The sequence below is a fragment of the Onychostruthus taczanowskii genome, unplaced genomic scaffold (assembly GCF_017590055.1).
Source record: "Onychostruthus taczanowskii isolate IOZ18803 unplaced genomic scaffold, ASM1759005v1 scaffold5, whole genome shotgun sequence".
NCBI classification, from domain to species: Eukaryota; Metazoa; Chordata; class Aves; order Passeriformes; family Passeridae; genus Onychostruthus; species Onychostruthus taczanowskii.
In genome coordinates this window covers 6125788-6146691 of record NW_024502568.1, presented here as the reverse complement: position 1 = coordinate 6146691, position 20904 = coordinate 6125788, and the positions used below count along the sequence as shown (strand labels likewise).

Genomic DNA, 20904 nt, shown 5'->3' with positions numbered 1-20904 from the left:
TGTCTGCCTTTCAACTTCCTAATCATCTTCCTCAAAATGCTTCATGCATCAGCACTGATTTCATTATCTGCCTGCTGCTAGGGATTTTATTTAAAGAATAACACACAAGGAAGAAAGGATTTAACCTGACCTCCCTGAACTGCTGGGGGATGAATACTACACAGAGCTGACAGTGAAAAGCTCATTTCCTTTCTCAGACTAACTCAGACTATGCAAAATTCCCCTCTATCCAAGCCTTCACTTTTAAATTGGGCTATCAAATGCTTTTCTTTTTTAGAGGCTTGGGTTGATGTAATCAGTGTATCATCAATGAATGAGGATTGATAACACAAACCATCACAAAGCATAGCTATGGATACAGTGACTCTCAGAGGCAGAACAATAAGGAAAACTGAGTAAATTAAAACCAGTGTTCTTCTATCCAACTATACCAAGAGAATAAAAACCAGTAGGGGCCACCTTTTTTTTCCCCCACTGCATCAGTAAAGCATTCATCCTAAGTCTTTGGGGTGTTACATATTACCGATCAAGTAGGTTAATAAATGAAAAGGTTAGTGGAAAAAAATGGAAGGGTATACTCAAGAAATAGTAAAAATATCATGGACAGAAAGAGAAATGAATTGCAGAGCAGGGTACAGTCAGGACCTTCTATCATGCACAAGTATGGGATCCCATCCAGTGGAAGGGGCAACCCAAGGTGACTTAAATGAAGTCTGTCCTGGACTGCATAAACAATTTCTTCTCCAGAAGGTCCAGAGTTGTTGATGCAGCTGTATCTGGGATGATTCCCCAAGCTCTCATTGGCAGCTCTGCATTTTGTCCACCACATGCTCCTGCAGAGCCATTTATCTCTCTAAGAGTGATTAATGTATAATTCTGATATTTTATTTTGGGAAATAGGCCATCTCTTCCATTCTTGAGACCACTCACAGTAGCCTATTTTCAAAAAGCCACGTTTACAAATTTATGCAATAGAAGCAGAACACGAAGATAGCAAACCAGGCCAAATTAAGGAAGGGAAACCTAACACAATCACCCTCTTTATTAAAAAACTCTGCTTTTTAAAATCTAACTCAACTGAATTCAATTACCCTAGAAAATTTTTACCAGTTGCTGTCAGAGCTCTAGGTCCCCAACATCACCAAAAGAAAAACATCAAATCACACTCAGCAGTTCTCTGATAACTAAGTTTCCTGCCAAAAACTTCCTGCCCCATTCTAAATGCCAGCATCCTTACAGTGTCCAAATACACTCGCTGACAATGCTGAATATTTTTCTTGTTTGTACCCATCCTTCTACATCTGTGGGACCAAAATCTCTGTATGTGGTGGTAAAATTGGCTAAAGCAATTCTTGCTTTTCTTTCTCTCACTTGCATCTGAACAAGGAACATGAGACTGCCACATGCACCTCCTACTGCTGCCACATCATCAGTCCCAGGGAGCACAAGGTACCCCTGAACACCCATATTCCAGAGGTCAACCTGAGAAAAGGCCATGGCATGCCTGGCTTACCTGATCCTCGGAGAGCTGTGATATGTGATTCACTGCAGCATAAGATTCTATCTTCGGGTTGAAGTGATTGATGATGGCTCTGAAACAAAGGAGGGAAATTTTCAGAGGTCTCAGAACAGCTTAGAGATGCAACAGAAATTTCCTACAAGTAGTAGGGAAGTAGGTGCACATGGAGCCAGCCCTGCAAGAAATTCCTCCCTCACCACAAAGTGCTGAAGGCACAACTCCCTGCTGAGGCCAGTGCAGATCCTGACACAAGCTTGCTGGAAGCTGCAAGCACAGGCACTGTCCTACACATGGGTGCATTTGTCCCAGCAGACACTGGCCTGTGCTTGCTGCTTTGGCAGGGGGAGTTGCTGGGAACAGGCTGCAATTTGCTCTGTGCTCCAGCAGAGCGACAGCAAACCTGGCCATCACTCTGTTTAAAATGTTGTATTTGGCTGACTCGTAGTCATCCATCACTACAATCACTACATTTTGAATTCATATATAATGACTTCAGTCCTCATCCCCAGTGTAGGTCATTAGAGATAACTCAAGTCACTGTCCCAAACACAGCAGCAAACACTGGTCACTCCTACTCTTCTGCCTCATTTCTCTCACTAGCTGCACCAATCTCCACCACTCCCTCTCCCTTCTAGGTGGATCTAGAAGCAGATGTAAGAAATCTAAAATTGAAAGTAAAATAACAACTGTGGGAAAAAACCCCCACCAAACTGCAGCTGGAGCATTTCCTCAGCCTTCCTTCTGCTTGTCAGGTGCTGCTGTGAAGATAAATGGTAGGACAGAAAATACTCTGGGATAGAGTTTGCAACTGCTCCAGTTGGGATATTACTCATGAGCTCCACTGCTGAGGTAAATATTCATCATGGGAATAGGCCATGTCAGTGCTCGGCACAGATGAGTTCTGACTGTGCCTGGAGAACACTTGCTCAGCCAGATTACACTGCAGCAGCAGCCAGGGCTTCCACTCTCGTACTCATCAGCATGAAGATTCACTCCAGTTCTCTCTGTTGTACTCTAATGGGTTCCCTCCTCCCCACTCCTCTACCTGCACAAGGACTTTCAGCTGCTTTCTCCAGACCTCATCACAGCTAAGAGCTTGTGTCCCAGTCTAGGAGTATGTGATATTCAGTGGTGCCAGTCAGAGCAAGTGGATAAAAACCTACCTAGAAGCATCCTTACTTCTTTAAATGCACAGATAAAAAGTGTGGAAGATGTGGAGAGAGGGAGTGGGGAAAAAAAAAAAAAAACACAACCCAAAAAAACCTCCAGCCCAAAGAGAATCTGCAATTCACAGACTCAAATAATTGTTTCACTTGTGGGGGGACCTTTAAAGCTCATCTAGCACAACTCCCCTGAAATGAGCAGACATATCTTCAACAAGGTGGCTCTGAGCTCCATCCAACCCGGCCCTGAATGTCTCCAGGGAGGGGTCATCCACCCAGTTCAAATGCCTCACTACTCTCATTGTTTAAAACTTATTTATCATATATAATCTGTATCAACTCTCCTAGTTAAAACCATTATCCCTCATCCTGTTGCAACAAGCTCTGCTAAAAAGTTTTTCTTCAGCTTTCTTATAACTCCCCTTTAAATACTGAAAAGCTGCAATAGTCTACCCACAACCTTCTCTTCTCCAGTCCTCTCAGCATGTCTTCATGGAAGGGTTCATCCCTCTAAACACTTTCATGGCCTCCCCTGCACTGGCTCCATCCAGCATGTCCATGTCCTTCCTGTGCTGAGGACACCAGAGCTGCACACTGCATCCCAGGTGGGGTCTGGGCAGAGCAGCAGGACAGAATCATCTCGCTCACCCTCTTGGCTGTGCTACCTTCACTGCAGCATTCCCAGCCACACCTCAACACACCAGCTGCCAGTCAGCACACAGGGCCAGGCACTCCTGCTCCTACGGCATCCATACACACTTGGCACAGGGGGACTTCTGCCTTCTCACCAACCTTGACACACACATCCAGAAAACAAATTCAGCAGTGCCTCTACCAGGCTTTCCATAACGCCCTTCCCTCTGGAGGAGGACAAACACACAGGTGGAGACATGCCCAGACTCTTCCCATTTCAGTGTGACCAGAGTCACAATCACACTGTCCATTACCCAGCCTCTCCAACACTCTGGCTTTCAACTGCAAGCTTCACGCCTGGCTGGAGTCATATTTATACTCCTACAGGACACACTGCAAGTTATGGAAAGAAAATGGAACACAGACTTACAACAACTTAACTTCTGGCTTGACAGAAGGTTTGGCAGCTCAGAGGGGCTCAGTGCACTCACATGGCTCCAACATTTACCAGGGAACTGATTTAGCATTCATTTATACCCACTGCTGTGAAGCACTTCAACATGGGCTGCCTGCTCACAAGGCCCCACTTGGATCTGAGCTAGTGGAGCAGCACCTGCAATCACAGCTGGGATTCACCCAGTGAAAGCAAAACCAGCAACCAGCTGCCACTGCAGTGAGAATCAACAGACATTAAGGAAGGAAAAGAATTCAAGTCTCCTTCCTCATTTCCCAAAACGTGAATGGACAACTCCTCAGTGATTAGATGAAGTTCAGCTGTTTAATTTGTTTTAACTATGCAGAATTCCTCCCCAACCTGACCATCTGCAGAGCTATTGTCCTGAACCCACAGGCAGCCTGGGGCAGAGAAGCATGAAGAGCTTGGATTCAATCCTGGCTCTGTGTAGCCAGGTTCTTACTGACCAACACACCCACCAGGGCCAGGCTTTGCACATGCTGCAGCTCCTTCTCATCTGCTATGAGGAATTCCATTGCTATGAAGGCCAAAAAGCACCTTTCTGCATCAGCTACTCTCATATACCTCTGCTATTCTTCTATCTCTCAAAATATATCTTGTCCCTGCGGCATGTTTTTAGCAACTGGCCTCCTGGGATATTCACTGATTAACAGCTGGAATTCACTTGGCAGAGATGCCTCTTCAATTTGATCCTGGAGAAAATTGGAGACCAGAACTTTGAAACACAGTGTTATTGACAAAAGAACCAGTGGTTCTGCACCATTAGATCCCACACCAGCAGGTAACAGCTAATCCTCTGCAATGATTTATTTTTACACTGTGATTGCCTCAATTACTGCCATACCAGCCAGTAGCTTTGAGGAGGGGGAAGGGAGCGGTTAAAGCACTTAGGAAAGATTTGTGATTATGGGTTCTACTGAGATCTTCATATTGATCATGGGGGGAAAAAAAGAAAACCCTTGTGTTTGGTATTCATGAAGCGTGAACATCTTCAACGCATTTGTAAAGCAAGGAAATGGTGAAGTGTCAACTGCAAGACAAAATGCTGCAGTTCCCACACAGCCTTCCACAGTACCTGCATTTACATGTTTCCACACTGCCAAGTCCCTCGGTGGGGTTGGCTGCCATGTGTCACACAAATTTCACAGCACCTGTGGGACACAATTCTCCAGGGACTGAGAGATGTCACTTCAGCAACACTGCCTCCTCTGACAGATCTACAGTTCAGCAGTGAACTGACAAGAGGAGACTTGTCACTGGACAAAGGAAAGATGCTGAATAAGCAGAAGACTCAGGAATTAAAAAACTGGCTCCCAGTGTCTTGTCTTGAGGTTAATGCTTAGTGCTGCCAGGCAGATCACAAGCCATCTCTACATTCTTTATTGCTCAATCTCCTGGGGAGAGATGCTGATCTCCTAGTAAATACACAAGGCATACTAGTGATCTCCAAAAAACACACATCTCACATCACTTCTTCATGCAGCTCTTCAAGCTACCTACACACCATGATGCCAGAAACATGTAGAGACACATATTGAATTAACCTGCATATTTCTCAGGATGAACAACCTAGGACACTTGACTTTACGTATGTTTGCATTTATTGCATTCATTTAATTCTTCATGAAGACGAGAATGATTGCAGGAAAAATCATCCTGATTTAGAAACCTCAAAGTGCAGATTAATAATTTATTTGTACTAGCTGTATTAATCATGTTATTAGACACTAAAAGCAGGTCCCACTGTAACAGGTATTGTACCAATCCAGAGTGGTGGAAAGCCTCTGTCCCAGGGGCTAAGGATCTCAAATGCAAGAAAACAGGGAAAGCACAGAAAAGCTCATTGGCAACAGAATATGTAACAGTGCTGCTCCTTCCTGAGTGTCACAAAATAATTCAGTTTGAGATAAACCATGGATAGAAAAAACACAGAAAGAATACTGAAGGAAGAAGTAGAGAGATAGGGAAAAGGAGATAGAAGGGCAGATAGGATCAAGATACAGAGAGGTGAAAAACTGCAGAACAGAGAGGATCAGAGAAACAGCAACTGATCCCAGGGCAGTCTGTCCTCTACAAACTGGAAAGCTCCAACTGCTGGAAAGTTTCTACTTTGGCTGTTCTTGAGGCTGCAGAAATTGGACAGTCCTGAAGCGACTTTTTTTGCCCTTTCTCCCTCAAAAACACATATGGTGGAAGGTGAGAAGCAGAAGAATCTCCATGTGGGCCCTACTGTTTTTTTGTTCCCCAAAGAGGGACATGACACTCACCTAGTGCTATGGTGAGAGAAGGAATCCCCCCAGGTAAGCTGCATGCCCCTACCCTCACTGTGTTCACTGCAACAGGACTTGCTTCTGCAGTGGCTGCAGTAGCTCTCCAGACAATAACATTTAAAAGCTTAGGTTCATAGTCTTTAAAAACTGCCTAGAGTTACTCCTTGATAAAGAGAAACAAGCAGTGCTGCCTTGCAGAGAGGCCCAGAGTAAAAGAACTTCTGAAGACACAAATTCTGCTGACTGGAAATGGCTCCTGTGAAAACTAATATGGCATGTATGAAAAGAAAATGTTTAATTAATTCCTGAGTTTAATTCACCACTAGTAGTTGTAACATCAGGTGTGAGAAGTGAAACACACCAGCAACACAAAGGCAATGGTCCCACAATTAACAGGATCTTCCAGCCCAGGTGACCCCCCACGGTAAGGAAGGCACCTCACCCTCCTTAACCTCACAATGAGCTGGTCTGGGTCCAATGTGCAGGGAAAGCAAAATCACTATGCTCAGGCAGGCAGCATTCCTTCAGCACGTTTTATCTGACCTCCAGACTCTCCCCATCAAGTTATTGCAGATGAGCTGTCTAATACCCACTCTTGCCTGACAGCAGCTACATTGCCAGCGTCCCATAAGACAACACTGTCCTCTTATCCTGAGCAACAAAGTAAAGCACTGTGGAGGTGCTGAAAGTAGGCTAAGGAAAGAACAGAAAGGCTGCAAAGCTTATTATAGAGATGGCAATGCTGAGCCATCATTCACTGCATGAACCTGGCCTTTGCACCTACTTCACAGGTCCAGCATGCAGAGAGAGCCTGACAAAGAATTCTTGTGGATTCCCAAACATCTCTTGTGCAATAAAAGCAGCACCACAAGTTCACTTCTTCCTACACTGCGCTAGAGTGGAACAGAAAAGCAGCAGCTCTTGGCTGGTATTTACCCCTTCACAGGAAGTCAAGGGTGACCTTATATTCACTGCAGACATTCATCTTCTCATCTGCTCATGCCAGCAGAGCACACTGGGCAGCAGGGAATGCATCTCAACCTTCACTGAGTAAAACTGAATGCACGGCAAAGGCAGCCAGTTCACTCACCCTCTGCAAGGAAAACTGGCACGATCTGAGATGGACAAACACTCCAGCACACACTAAGCTTCATCCGTTATGAAGGCTAGGAATAGGCAAGCAGGAAAGGGCATAGTTGTCTTTCATCATACTCCACAAAGCTGCTTTACTACAAAAAGGAGGCCTGAGATGAAGTAGTTGTTGTTCAGGAACAGGAATCAATAAGTAAACAGTTTCTCTGTGATTTGCCACAGCAATTCCCTCTCCCTCTCATATATCTTAGTTTCTCCTTTATGAAATGGAAATAGGAGCAATCACTTCCACAAAGTGTTTTAACCAAGGTGGTAAGACTCAGTGTTCTACTATGTGGTATGTTGGAAACTGCTCAAGCACAAGGCAGCAAGTAAATTACACACAATACAGAGACCAAAATGAACACAAACCCTCTCTCCTTTTCTCCCATACATGCCGTCATAACCATGGATGCTGGAGACTTATGCAAAGCTTCCAAGCCAATCTTCCTGCAGCAGGCTGTGTCTCAGCAAGTGCTGTTTGGGGCAAGGATCTTGCTGACATTGCTCTCATAGGCATTCCCAGAACTCCAGACAATAAAACCCCATCTGTTCCATGCCTGCAACAATTAGACTGAGTTGCTCCACATGTACAACCCCACCTGGCAGGAGGTGAGAGGGTTTAGATTATTTTAACACACGTCCATGAAGCATTGCTATGAAGTACACATACCTACATACCTAAGCTGTCTGCAGCAATTAAAAGCAAGCAAACTCCCTGGAACTGTGCACCAAATTCTTCCTTCTACTGTGGTTTAACTCCAGTCTGTTAAATTTCTTTTGCTCCTACAATTTAATGAGTACTGACATTAAGCTGAAAGTCCACAACTCACAGTGGGAGGCATCTTCCAGACACAATAATAAACTGCAGGGAAGAATCCAAGACAAAAGGATATTTTAGTCAAAAGCATTTGCTTTAGAGCTCACTGAAAACATCTGAGTCAGCACTGCAGCAATTTCAGAGGAGCAGCAACTGCTACACCTGTTCAGCTCTGCCATCCTGAAAACTATTGATTGCAATGACAGGTTCCATGGCAGAGGGAGATACATGGTCTATTTATTTAATAAGAAGGGGACAAAAGAGTGCACACACAGCAACTGAGCTTCTCACATTTCTCAGCATGGTTTCACCAAGCTCCATTCTGCAAGGGCAGAAGCAGAGGATGTGCTTTCTGAACCACACAGTGCATCTTGACACTTTGCTGTTTGCTGGATACTAACCCAGTATCACCACAGCTACAGGATATGCTGATTTTCTCTTTTTACAGTCCATGTCTATAAATTTAAGTCAAGCAAATCAAATACCTCACTTAACTTATATTTGTCTTCTTAGCTAAGGAAATCCTCATGGGTGAGCAGTTAACTCATCTTTTGGAACAGCTGCACAACCTCACTTGAGACTACAATTTAGGGAATTTATCCACTCTCCTATTTTCATGCAGCTAGTGCATCACTGGAAACTAATCTAAGAAGCATTTCTGTTCCCTTTTCTCAATAAGTAAGCATCAGAATTCTTAGGTATACATAACCAGTGGCACTGATAGTTTAAGTGGTATGAATGACAAAATAAAAAATATTACCGAGGCACAGAGAGTGAAAATATCTATTGAAGCACAGGGCACCAGACTGATCTGTGTTCCTGTAATTGACTGTTCTACAACAAAGCTATCACTTGATAACAAATACATTTCTCATCTCAAACATGTAATTTATGAGAGATCAAATGACATATTTTATGGCACATTTCACTGCTACAAAACAGCTGGCTAATAGTGGTGAGAGTGTGGCAAGAGTTTACATTTACCAAAGTAAAGACATTAGAAAGCCAACCCTTCATTACACCTCAATTCCAGAGAGCATTAACATAGCAGTTAACTACACCTGGTCACCTCTGACTACAGAGTTGGAGCTGTGTGATGGAATAGAGAAACTCTGGGCTCGGGCTGCCAGCACAAAAACCTGCAGCTCAGTCTAGCATGTCCCAAGTGTGAGAGCCAACCATGATTTATGTCAGCATACTGGATTTTAGGCACAATGTCTCTGCTTCTTCCACATCTGTGCTACCTATTTTGAAGATTCAACCGACTTTTAAAATGAGAAGTCGTTCTATGAAACTTCCTTAATATATGCTTTTAAAAGTACCTACTGCCCTAGGGCTGTGGTCCTGGCTTAATATCTGCACAGAGCCATAACAAGCAATATTAATATGGAAGTTTTTCAGAGCTGTAACAACCTTTTCTGCAGCACCTATTTCCCAGTTCTTTTACTTTATATAATTCCTTTGTCCAAAGATCTTCATTTGTACTAAACAAGTACAATCCACAGGCCAAACAGGTTGTGGTTCTTTCAGTATCCAAGTATTCTGTGATGCAAACATCGTGCTAGTCTTTTATAGCTAGTTGGTATAGAGCAGTGAAATGGGTTACAGAACACTGCTTTAACATTAAATACAGCCTTTCAGTCACCCCAGCTTTTAACTCCCATGTACAAGGCAACCTGCTCTCTAAAACAAACAGCAAGGTATGAAGAAATAATTCATCCAGAAGGCAAGGAAAAAATAATAACAAGAAAAAAAAAAAGGTTGGTGGGGGGGAGAAGGCACATTTGACAGTAGTTCATCATACATGTTTGCATGGCCACCTTCTCTGATTAGGACCTGAAGTAAAGCATTATGGCAAATATTTATTCTCTGCAAGTGGTATAAGTGGGTCAGCATCTATCCACTGCTTCATAATTCAGGTTACAGGATGCCATCCAAGCCTCCTGAGACACAAGACATGGCAAAACTTCAAACAGAATCTAAACCTGAGGTTTTTAAGTTACACTTAGTATCTTCATCAGTATTTAATCACAGGATGTTTAACTTTGAGGAAAGCCTGGATTACTGGATGCTGCATCTAGCACACAATACTGTACAGACACACACCAGCTTCCAAACACATCAAGCCAAGAGGGAGACTTAGAAAGTTTATAAGCCATCCCACTGGGACCATTTAAAGCTCTCTGAGAAAGGCTCTGAGTAGGCTGTTAGTTTAATTAACTTAGTGAAAACTTGCCATCAACCCTGTATTATCTAGAGCACAATGAAAACGACTCTTATTACCTCATTTTGTCAGGTGTGAGCCAGCAGGTATTGCACGAGGTCCTGAACACCCTGATGCAGTCTGTGGCAGCTAGACAAACCTCTCTCTTTAGGTCATGGAGCACAACCTTATTTTACTGACTCAGAGTAAAACCTGTGCCTGCAACAGAAGCCCCAGAGGGAAAGCAAGGCCCTGAAGCATCAGCATTTATCTGTATTGAGTGAGTAAAGGGTTAGAACAATGCAATCGAATCGTGAAGTAGCTGGATATTAAATTACAGAGAGAGAAGGGGAAGGAACATTGTCTAAGCAAGAATCAGCTACAGTCAAACCTACTTTGCAAAGGAAATTAAGATGAGTCCCACAACGGTATTTAATTAACTTAATTACACCAAGTGTCAGCTATGGCTGTACCTGCACAGCCACGTAAATCAGGGTTCACAATATCAGCCTTTGAGACTACCAACTACCATGCCAACCAAAACCCATTATTTACAGTCCAATCCTCTGAAAATACAAGATGTTGCAAACCTCACAATGTTTTTCTTGTCAGACAGGTGAAAATGTTCACAATGTTTTTCTTGTCAGACAGGTGAAAATGCGAATCACATTTGTTGAAAAATGCCTAGTGGAACTCAGATCCTTCCAAAATCCAGGACCAAGTCTAGACCATGGATTCAGTTGATGCCCCCAGACACACCCCAAGTGAATACCACATCCTCAATAAAGATGTCACCACACATCACCTGGGACAAGGTGAAGTTGGTTTTCAATGGCAAGGAAAGCCAGAGTCAAACAGCATTACAGCTGAATGAATGGGACTCTTGTTAGGATATTTATTTCCTGTCTGAAAGAGGGGAGGACCTGTAGCTGATTAAGATTCTGTTTTCCTGAGACAGGGCACCTGGTTTATGGACCAGTGGAGGACTTCATCTTACCTCCTTTGCTGTATTTCATGTACACCCATCTTCTTCCCCATTCAACTGCCTTAACCTGACCCATCTGCCTGAAAGCCTAGCCCCCTGCATCCCACTATCCACACATCCCACAAGTATTGACACTACTGAGATCTCTACTCTCACTAAGAGCTGATGATCAGAAGCAAGTCATTTATTGACATTGATCAAGTTATGAGCTGAGTTACTGGCAACCAGCACATTGTAAATCCATTGTACCTGCAGAGTAAAATGCCAGAAATAAACTCACCTGTGCCCACACACTCCCCATTCCGGACCACAGGAGGATTGGGGGTCAACTCATCACAGCCCAGAGGACAAGAGGCAACTTTTTTTTCATTCATCTGCCTCACCAAGGGTTTCCAGAATCACTTCAGCAGTGCTGGGGTTTTCTGGGTTTTGCTTTTACTTCACCCATCCTTATCCTGCAGTGAATTTCAGGCAGATGTTGACAAAACCCATTCAGCTGAATCGGCCGCTGAAGTGCAAATCTTTGGGAACACTTTCCCAAGTCACAAAAGTAGAGAAATTTAGTTTCTTTTCAAATCACCCACTATCATCCCTGACACATCTATACATGCTCACCTCTCCCTCAAAGCTTAGGGTTTGTAATTTAGACATAAGCTTTTTGTGCTCTGTTCTTTGTATGGATGTTAGCAAAAGCAAGGCCAGTGAAGTGCATTTTCTATTTCAAAAGTGAAGTACAGTCCTCCAGTCTTAGAAACAGCAGCACACCAAACATTTCCAAGTTAACTGCTGATGTTTTCCCATCCATCAAGTCAAACAAAAAGCCCAACTCCTACAGTGTTCTGCTACTGATATATCTTTCCTGCTTTACAATTTAAGTGTTTTTCAAGGCTCTTACAAAAACATAATGCAAAAAAAGGCCACATGATTTTTAACCAGTTATGTGTGACATAATACAGGTGGCAGAGGATCAGAGAGATCTAAGGAAGGAGCCCTGGACTTTTCTCTGTGGAAGGAGAGCTAAAGGTTTGCCTCTGCTTTTTCCTTGTAATTGCTAATACACAACTAGACACCAGGGAGGTACATTAGTTCTAACCAGGCAGTAGCTTTGGAAAGCTCAAGCCAGTTTCTTTTTGAAGCTGCACAATTCTTACACCAACAGTTCTAATTCAGCATTCCAGGCCTTGAGTCACCCTCTGAGCTGCACAACACGGTCTGTGTTTTATCCCCTTCTTTCTTTATTTTTTTGAAACACAAAACATCCATGTATTCAGTTGGTGCTGTAAAGGTTTGTAGACATTCAGCAGTTGGGGAAGACCACACAACTTCCCAATTCAGCAACCACACAAATAAATGTTATCTATAATCAAGTGAAAATGCAAGGAAAAAAAAAACCACCAAACTTAATGAAAAAAGCCACATGTGTTGCAGCTTTTTGAAAAATAATTAATACCAAAAAGGAAGTCAGCACACTTAGGTGCATTCATTTATCTGAGTTCTATTTGATTCAGAATTGCTCTAGTGAACAACAAAATCTAAGCACTAAAAGGCTGTTGAAACCTTGATTTGTCATTTTGCATTGTCAAAAATGCAGTGTTAACTACTTGTCAGCTATTTGATTTTCCCTCAGTTCCTTTTAGCTCTTCCATTCAAAGACTGAAGGCAACACTTCTCTTGTGGTCCAACCACTGCAGCAGGCTGATTCCTAGTCCTGTCCCACCTAACCACTCTTCTGTCTGCAGGCAAGGGGCCACAATCTTTTCCCTGGTGTTGCCTGTGAACCAGCATTAGCAAAATCAGCCCAGCACAAGCAACATTTGAGACAGGAGTGCTGTCATATGCCACTAAGGGAAAAGTGCCCAATTTAAGGATTTTAGAAAACATGAAGGAACAGGCATATCATTCAAAAAAGGCATTCAGCACATATACAGGTCACTATTACAAAGCTTTAAACTGTGGATGATTACTGCATGCTTTTGTGATACTGCAGATTCCACCACATTTAGAGAGGAAAAAAATTTGCATGCCTTCTTTCCCTTGGCTAGCATTCCTTCTGAGCATATGCATAATTACTTACTATTGATAGGCACACACTTAGAAATTTCTGACAACTTAACCCAGATCCAACACTGCTCTAGCCTAACTGATACAGCACTTACTGCCAGGTAAAATCCTGTAAAAATTTTGCTCCAAAAACTCTAGTCCAATTTGCAGCAAAAAATGTGTTAGAGCAACAGAAAGCAATCAGACTTGCTCACTGTTCACTACCAAACCCTGTCTTCCCTTCACCCACACTGCTCTTGCTTAAGACATCTTTTTCCTGACTGTATTTAGAAAGCATTCTTTGCCAGCAACTCTCCAGCTAATGTAAGTTAGCTTGCATGGCAAAATTTTCTCATCTGTTGCAAGATTCCTGGAGGAATTAAATCATGAGAGTCATTAGAGAACTTTGATTATTATTTTAAATAACAGGTCAGATGATTACAGAACCCATTCGGTATCAAAGCAATTAATTGCTGCTTTAACAGCCAGGGTGGGTTAGCCCTGGCTAGATGTCAGATGCCCACCAAAGACACTCTGTCTTTTCCCTTCTCAGCTGAACAGGTGAGAGAATCTATAATGACAAGGTTATGGGATGATCTAAGGAAAGGGAGAGATTACTTGCCAGTTACCAACACTGCCAAAACAGACTCAGCTTGGGGAAGTTAGTTTAATTCATTGCCAAAGAAATCAGGGATGGGTAATGAAACATCCACACTGCTCCAGTGTGGGTCCATCCAATGGGAGACAGTTCTCCAGGAACTTCTCCAATGTGAGTCCTTCCCACAGGCTGCAGCTCTTCACGAACTGCACCAATGTGGTCCCTTCACAGAGCGCAGTCCTTCAGGAACAGCAGCTCCAGCACGGATCCCTTTCTGCAGGATCCTGCCAACAAGCCTGCTCCAGTGTGGGCTCCTCTCTCCACAGCACCACCACAGATCATTCCAGGGGTCTGCTCCAGAGAGGGATTCCCATGGGGTCACTTTTTGCCTTCTTAATTAAATTATTTCAGAAGCACTACCACCACCACTGATGGGCTCAGCCCTGGCCAGGAGTGGATCCACCTTGGAGCTGGCTGCACTGGCTCCATGGGACACTGGGGAAGCTTCTGGCAGCTTCTCAGAGAAGCCACCCCTGCAGCCCCTCCACCAAACCCTTGCCACACAAACCCAGTACAACAGCCAGCATGCACTCGCTGAGCAACAGAGCAAAGTGATATGGGCTGTGGCATTTGATGCTAATGAGCAACAGCACGTAGCAGTTTGCAGGAGCCAAGGCTTGGCAGCATGCTCATTATTCAAGAAAGCTCAAACTGTATAAACCTCTTCCTGGAAAAAAATTACATATGGAAAGCAAAAAAGGATATAAACCCAAACAAATAAAACAAAACCATGAATGCTATCTAAAGGGCAGAACTGTATTTGGATTCATAGACAAGCTGCATAATATTTCAATAAGAAAGGTGAAAAAATTTAGAAGGGTTTTTTTTTTACCTTCCATATTCGTGCGTAAATTGAGTTGATTCAAAACTTTGGACAAAAGTCAAGATTTCAGTTCAATTTTGAAATACAGGGTTTGGAGTAAAAGTTGAAAGCATCCAGCTATTTAAACAAGTGAGGTGATATTTCAAAATAAGAATTGGCAAATATTGAAAAGTGTTTTGATTTCAGCTGTACACTGAAAAATGGTTACATCCAAGTTCTTTCCAAGCAATCTCTAAAATAAACCTACTGGCTCCAGCACAGAGTATTTCCTTGCACACTGCACTTATACACAAAACAGACCTACCAAGGACTAATGGTTCACCTCCCTTTCTAGTAGGAGTCCTCTTGCCACAGAGCAGGACTCTCATCTCAAGATCTATGGATCTCTAAGCCTTCAGACACAACATCCTTGCATTCAGAGATGTGCAACTGCTCTGTACAAGCTGCTGCCAGGCTCCTGGCAGGAGGCCAGAGGTGCTGGTAGCAGGCCCAAGTTTGGGGTGTGTTACAGGCTGGCATGCCTGTTCACTGCTCAGTGTGTTCATCATCCTGCCTTAGTAGAAGCCAATATATTTTCTCCGACCTTTACTTTCCACAGTTCTCAGAAAGCCTGAAAAATTAATATTCAGGCAACTTCTAAGTTTCATTCTGCATAGTGATGAACAGTTTCATTCTGCATAGTGATGAACAAACAGGGAGTGCTAGCAGAGAAACAAAGAACCTCTTGCCTCAGTGCAAGTGGCACAGGAGAGCAGGAGTAAACAGAGTGCTTAACCTCCTGAATTGCAATGGCAAACCTGAGAGCTTGATTTGGTGCCCCAAAACATCTCTGCCATTATACAGCAGACAGAATTAGGGGATGGCATGAAAAGAGCAAAGACAGACTTGCAGATTCTCTGCAGTTACATCCTGGGGCAGCTACTAAAAGCTCTAAAACACATTGTTCTGGGCTTTTTACACCCTCTCTCAGAGCAGCTCTTCATGACCCAGCAATAGATCTGCACCAAGTATTGACTGCTTTTCCTGTTTCCTTTAATGGTTTTTAACATATCATCAATCACACCATCACTTTTAAGTATTTTTAACCATTCCAGGAAAACTGCAGTCAGACAGCTGCTGAAGGTCGAGCTCTCTTCCAGCTCTGGCAGGAGCTGGGAGTCACAATTCACCACGGCACAGCTCAGCAGTTCCCTTTCTCTGATGGTGGGCATCATTAAGGTTCAGTTCCCGCCCTACTTTTACACACAAAGAGCTGCTATGGGACTGCCAGTCGTGTTCCAATTGCAGAGTATCTGGATACATGGATACAGGTGCCCTCTTCCAGGTGCCAGGCTTCAGACCCTGAAGCGACAAACCAGGTCCTCTTGTGCCAAAGGATGTCTTGGCATCCTCAAGATCACAGTGCTCAAGAACACCAGCACTTCAGCTTACTCTAGATGTATGCACTTTAAAAAAAAAGAGAGACTTTGCTGAAATAATCAGCATACTTAACCCTTCCTTGGGTTTGAGGACAATTCCTAGCATGATATCCTGCTCCTGTCCACTAATTCCAAGACTTAACATGGAAAACTGAGCGAAATTCATTCAGTAAAACCTTATTTTTTAAGGCCTCTCTGAAGCACTCTAGCTTGCTTTTGCTATTACAACTGAGTACAAAACTCTTTCCATTCTGAAACACATGGGAAAAATCCCTTCTCTGCTAGAAAAACTGAAACATGTACTACTGAAAATTCAAATTACAGATGTAATAATTTCACTTGGAGGTTAAGCTAGTGAACAATTTCTCCACACTTCCTTGCAGCACAAGTACTTCATTCTGGGCCCTATTCTCTCAGCACAGTCATCACGGTGACTGCAAACTGCAGAAAAACGAAAAGCTTGTGGCCTACTGACATCTCATTGAATCTTACCTCTTTCTTGTGGTCTTAAGAGAAAATAGGTCTCAAAATAATTCTCGGGGCTGCCCATCTGTTTAATTGCTCCATGGATAAATTTCAGTATGGCTGTGACTGTCGTACTGGAAGAGAAATCTCTCATTGCAAAGATAAAAGCCGAAAGCACAAGAATCCAGAGTGAATTTGTTAAGTTTTAAATGCAAAATGATACCTTTGATCCAACCTACCTGATTCATGACACTACAAGTTAGTGGATCAGCTTATCTGAACTTCTGTATACCACATTTTTCAACATCACCTTTCTCATGTCAGTAGACAGCTAGAGCACCTTTCACCAAGGTATTCTATTCAGATAGGAACAGGAGGAGAAAACCCATTCTTTCAGTCATTTACTACAGCAATTAATTGCCTATTAGGAAATGGTTATGTAACCTGCAGCTGCAATTTGGTTTCAGTGTCCAGCCTTATATTCCTTTTCTGTTTTTGGTATTTTATCTCATCAAAGATGTTTGAACACTTTAAAGAGCATACCACAGGTTTTGTTTTAAAGAGATTATGATACTGAAATCTTGAAAGCATTCTCACTAGTTTCTCATAACTGGGACTTCTCTGTCCTCTCTCCAATTATTCAATATCCTTTTTTGAAACAGACACCAGAAAAAATGGCAAAATATACATGATCATAAAATCACTTTGTCTCTTCTTAATATTTCTAGGGTTAAAAAACCTCTTTAGCTGAACGTTTCACAAAAGACCTGGAGTAAAGACCTGTCAGTCAAGGCTTTTTGAAACACTGCTTTTCAAGATACAGTCCCTTTTTGCAAACTGGCGCTTATTTTTTCAAGAACTGCATTTCAAGAACTGCCTGATAGATTAAAAAGCAATTCAGATCACACGCTTCATCTGCTTCATGATTTAACCTTCTGCCAGTCTTCCAGTAACTTGCAACATTCATAAGAAATTCTTAGGTCCCTTCTGATCACTGACAAATTTATGTAGCACTCTTTTCATGCTTATCACTTAAGAAAGGCACCTCTCCTTTTCTTCTAGAGATGCTCCACAAGTGCTTTGTCACATCTTTCACTCTTGGCACCTCCAGCATTGTCACTGATGCCCGCTACTAGCTCCAAAAGAAACAATGCGAGTTCCACGTGTCCCCAGACCCTCAGTAATCCCTGCTACAAAACTGACACACAAAGGCTCTTAAATACCATTTCTCTCTACTGCTGTGAGCTTTCCACTTGAGCTACAATTGTCAGCAAATAATACCTGGGGCACCAACATCAAGCCAAGTTGCACCAGCAGCAATCTCAAGGGCTTCGGAAGTCTTGCCCTGCACTGACATTCAAGAGCTCTCCAAGTTCCTCTAGGCACCTGGAGCTCCTTCAGCAATCAATGCTGACACATGACCCCTAATTGCTAAAAACTCTTTGCCAGTGCACAACTGTTGGTATGGTTTGTCTGCTTTAGCCAAGACCAAGTGCTGGCCGATAAAAAATTTGAGAATTAGTGAGTTCTGGACTTGTCCCATCGCTGCTGTCTGCAATGTCCTATTTGATCACATCAGCAGTTTTGGGGCCATCAAGAGCAGAAAAGTGACAGGAAGAGAAGTCTCAGCTCTGACAATGGGTTCCATCTATGTTTCCTCTCAATTAACAATGTTAATAGCACCTAGACACATTCTTCATCTTGCAACTGTAGTAATTGCCAGGAAAACATTTATTAGAAGCAATTTATGAGCATACATTCTCTTTCCTCTACAGGAACCACTGCACATCAGCTGATCTCTCCAATGCAGAGAACTCAAGATGCCATGCCCACAGACCACTCTGAAGAAAAATAAGCCTTGATACGATGGATATTCCTAACTGAACAATCTAAGAAATACCACATCCCTTTACGTTTTTGCTTTCTTTACACATAATTGAATAGAAGAAAAATCCAATTAAATTTCTAAAAAGAGGTCACCTTTAAAACTCCCATATGCTTTCTACAAGACTGCCAAGGAGTTCTCATACACATCTGGACCTAGTCCAACTTGAACTACATTTTGGTGCCCTAAAGCCCATGGAATTTCAAAAGGACAAAATAGTCATCAATGTCCCCTATGTACTAAAATGCATTTGGCAATGTTGCTGGCACAAAGTGGCTGTTTGCTATGAGTGGGTAAAATGATTTATTTAGGATATATACATACAGCCTCTGAAGCACCGCAGTCCTGGTGACAAAGAGCATACAAATGTTAGGATTATGCAGATAAATCACAGGCACAGGACTGGACTTGACTATACTTCCACTGTGTGTGTACATATATAATCTACAAATAGTTTCAGCTGAAGTTTCATAATATTTTAACACTAAAAACTCTTGCTTTCATTAAAGTTGATTATCACTTTCAAATACCTATCTTCCTGCCCCCTGTGTATTGACTAATACATTAAGCTGGAATAAGACAATACACTTTTTGCTTCACAGCTATTGAGACACTCCTAACCATGATTAGATTAGCTCTATTCAACCCAGACCAAAATAATTTCTGGGATGTTCCCACAGCACATTTCATCTAGTACATCTGCATTATTTATGGCATTTACACAAGGTGAATTGAAGGCTTTTATAAACTAAGACACAAATCAATACAAGCTCTTAGCAGATGGGGCCTTAGTAGGGTTCCACAGCAGCATTGTTCCACATCAAGCAAATTCTTTAAACTGAATAACTGGTAACACAAAAGGAAAGGTTTGTTTAGAAAGTCAGGAATTAGAGACACCCTCAGCATCCAGCCCTTCCAGGAGAACTGTACCTGCATCATTTAGAACCTAAACAGTCAGGACTAGGTTTACATGCAGCAGGCAACCTGAAGTGCTTCACAGCATCAGTCCACAAGCATCACAATAGCTCTGTTTCATTTGCTTCCCCAAGCAAAGATAAAAACGCTGTAACACAGATGGCTTTCCCTGTAAGAGGTACCATGGACTGGGGAGAAATGGATGGGAAGCAAATTCAGCCTGGCACTCAGTCAGGTCAGCACTGTGCTCCGAAGGAGACCCTTCTCAGCCTCTGCTGTGCTGGTGCTGCCTGCAGGGAGCACAGAAGGGATGGAGAACTGGCCTGCGAGACCAGCACTGGGCAGGAGAACCAGATGGAGCCACAAGGTCTCACTCAGCTCCTCAGCAAGGGAAAAATCCTCCCCACCTCCACACACAGCTAGTCTGGGGACAACATGAGGATATGTGGCTTCACCTGCTTCCAGACAATGCTCTTTTAATTCACCTTGGCTGGTTTTCATCACAAAGAAAAGATCATTATTTGAGGCACTTACACAGATCAGATTACCCTGATCCCTTTCTTTTCCTAACTCCTCTAACTTGTGCACTGAGAATTCACTCTAGTTTTTTTTTTCCTTTGGATTAAGCGAAATCGAAAGTTGTCTTCAGAGATGTCAGCAAAAGAACCTTTTATACATCTATTTATAGAGCAGTGCATTGGGATCTACCGTAGCCAGAAGGAAAAAGGAACGAATGATAAATTATCCAACACGAACTTCCTTTTAGAACAGTAACCTGCAACAGAAAAAAAACTGATTATATTCCTGCTTAATTCCTTGCTCTACAGATGCAGTAAAAGGATTTGTCCCCTTAAGCAAATTTAAAAAACACAGGGCCTTTAACTTTTAATTTTTTAAATCAAGGAAGTCTCAAAAGGCTCCATCAACTCAGCTTTTTTTAGCTGACAAACAAGAGGCTACTGAAATTAGAAGACTTTTATATTTGGGTAGGGCCTAGCAAGAGAGAGAAAAAGACAAAAAATCCTGCTAGTCTTAATTAAAATCATGTCTTGCTCAGATGGCATGGGTTTTACTTTCATGAGGTTTATAAGTACATGATCCTGACAGCTCTCCATGAGCTCTTTCTGGAGAAAAAAGGAACAGTGACAATGATGGAAATCCTGAAGTAAAATCACGAGGGAAGAAAAATCTTCCATGGTTATTCATTCTACTCTTGTCTTCCCCAGAGCTCCAGAAAATCATGCACTTCTCTGCCACTCCCACAAAAGACCAAAAGGCTGCCAAACAGGAGATCAGCTCATGTTCTTCCTTACACACCCCTCTTTTAAATCACCACAGACAGTAGTTCCTGTGCACACACAGGTAACAGCAGCAAGCCAGAGAGGCTTGGAGTCTCCTCTTCTGCACACAATGAGAGCGTGGGTCAAAGTGCAGGTAGGAGACTCCTTCACCTAACAACGAACCCTTACAGCCCCCTGACATGGGAATTCAGCCTGCTCAG

General features: G+C 42.8%; 1 protein-coding gene across 1 annotated transcript in view; it reads right to left on the bottom strand.

The window, feature by feature from the left end:
* Positions 1-20904, bottom strand: part of ARMH3 (armadillo like helical domain containing 3) — a 121430-nt gene that overhangs the window by 30396 nt on the left and 70130 nt on the right. Inside the window, exon 24 of the mRNA XM_041415294.1 lies at positions 1514-1592. Within this exon, the coding sequence (XP_041271228.1) occupies positions 1514-1592 (79 nt within the window). The remainder of the gene's footprint in view (positions 1-1513; positions 1593-20904) is intronic.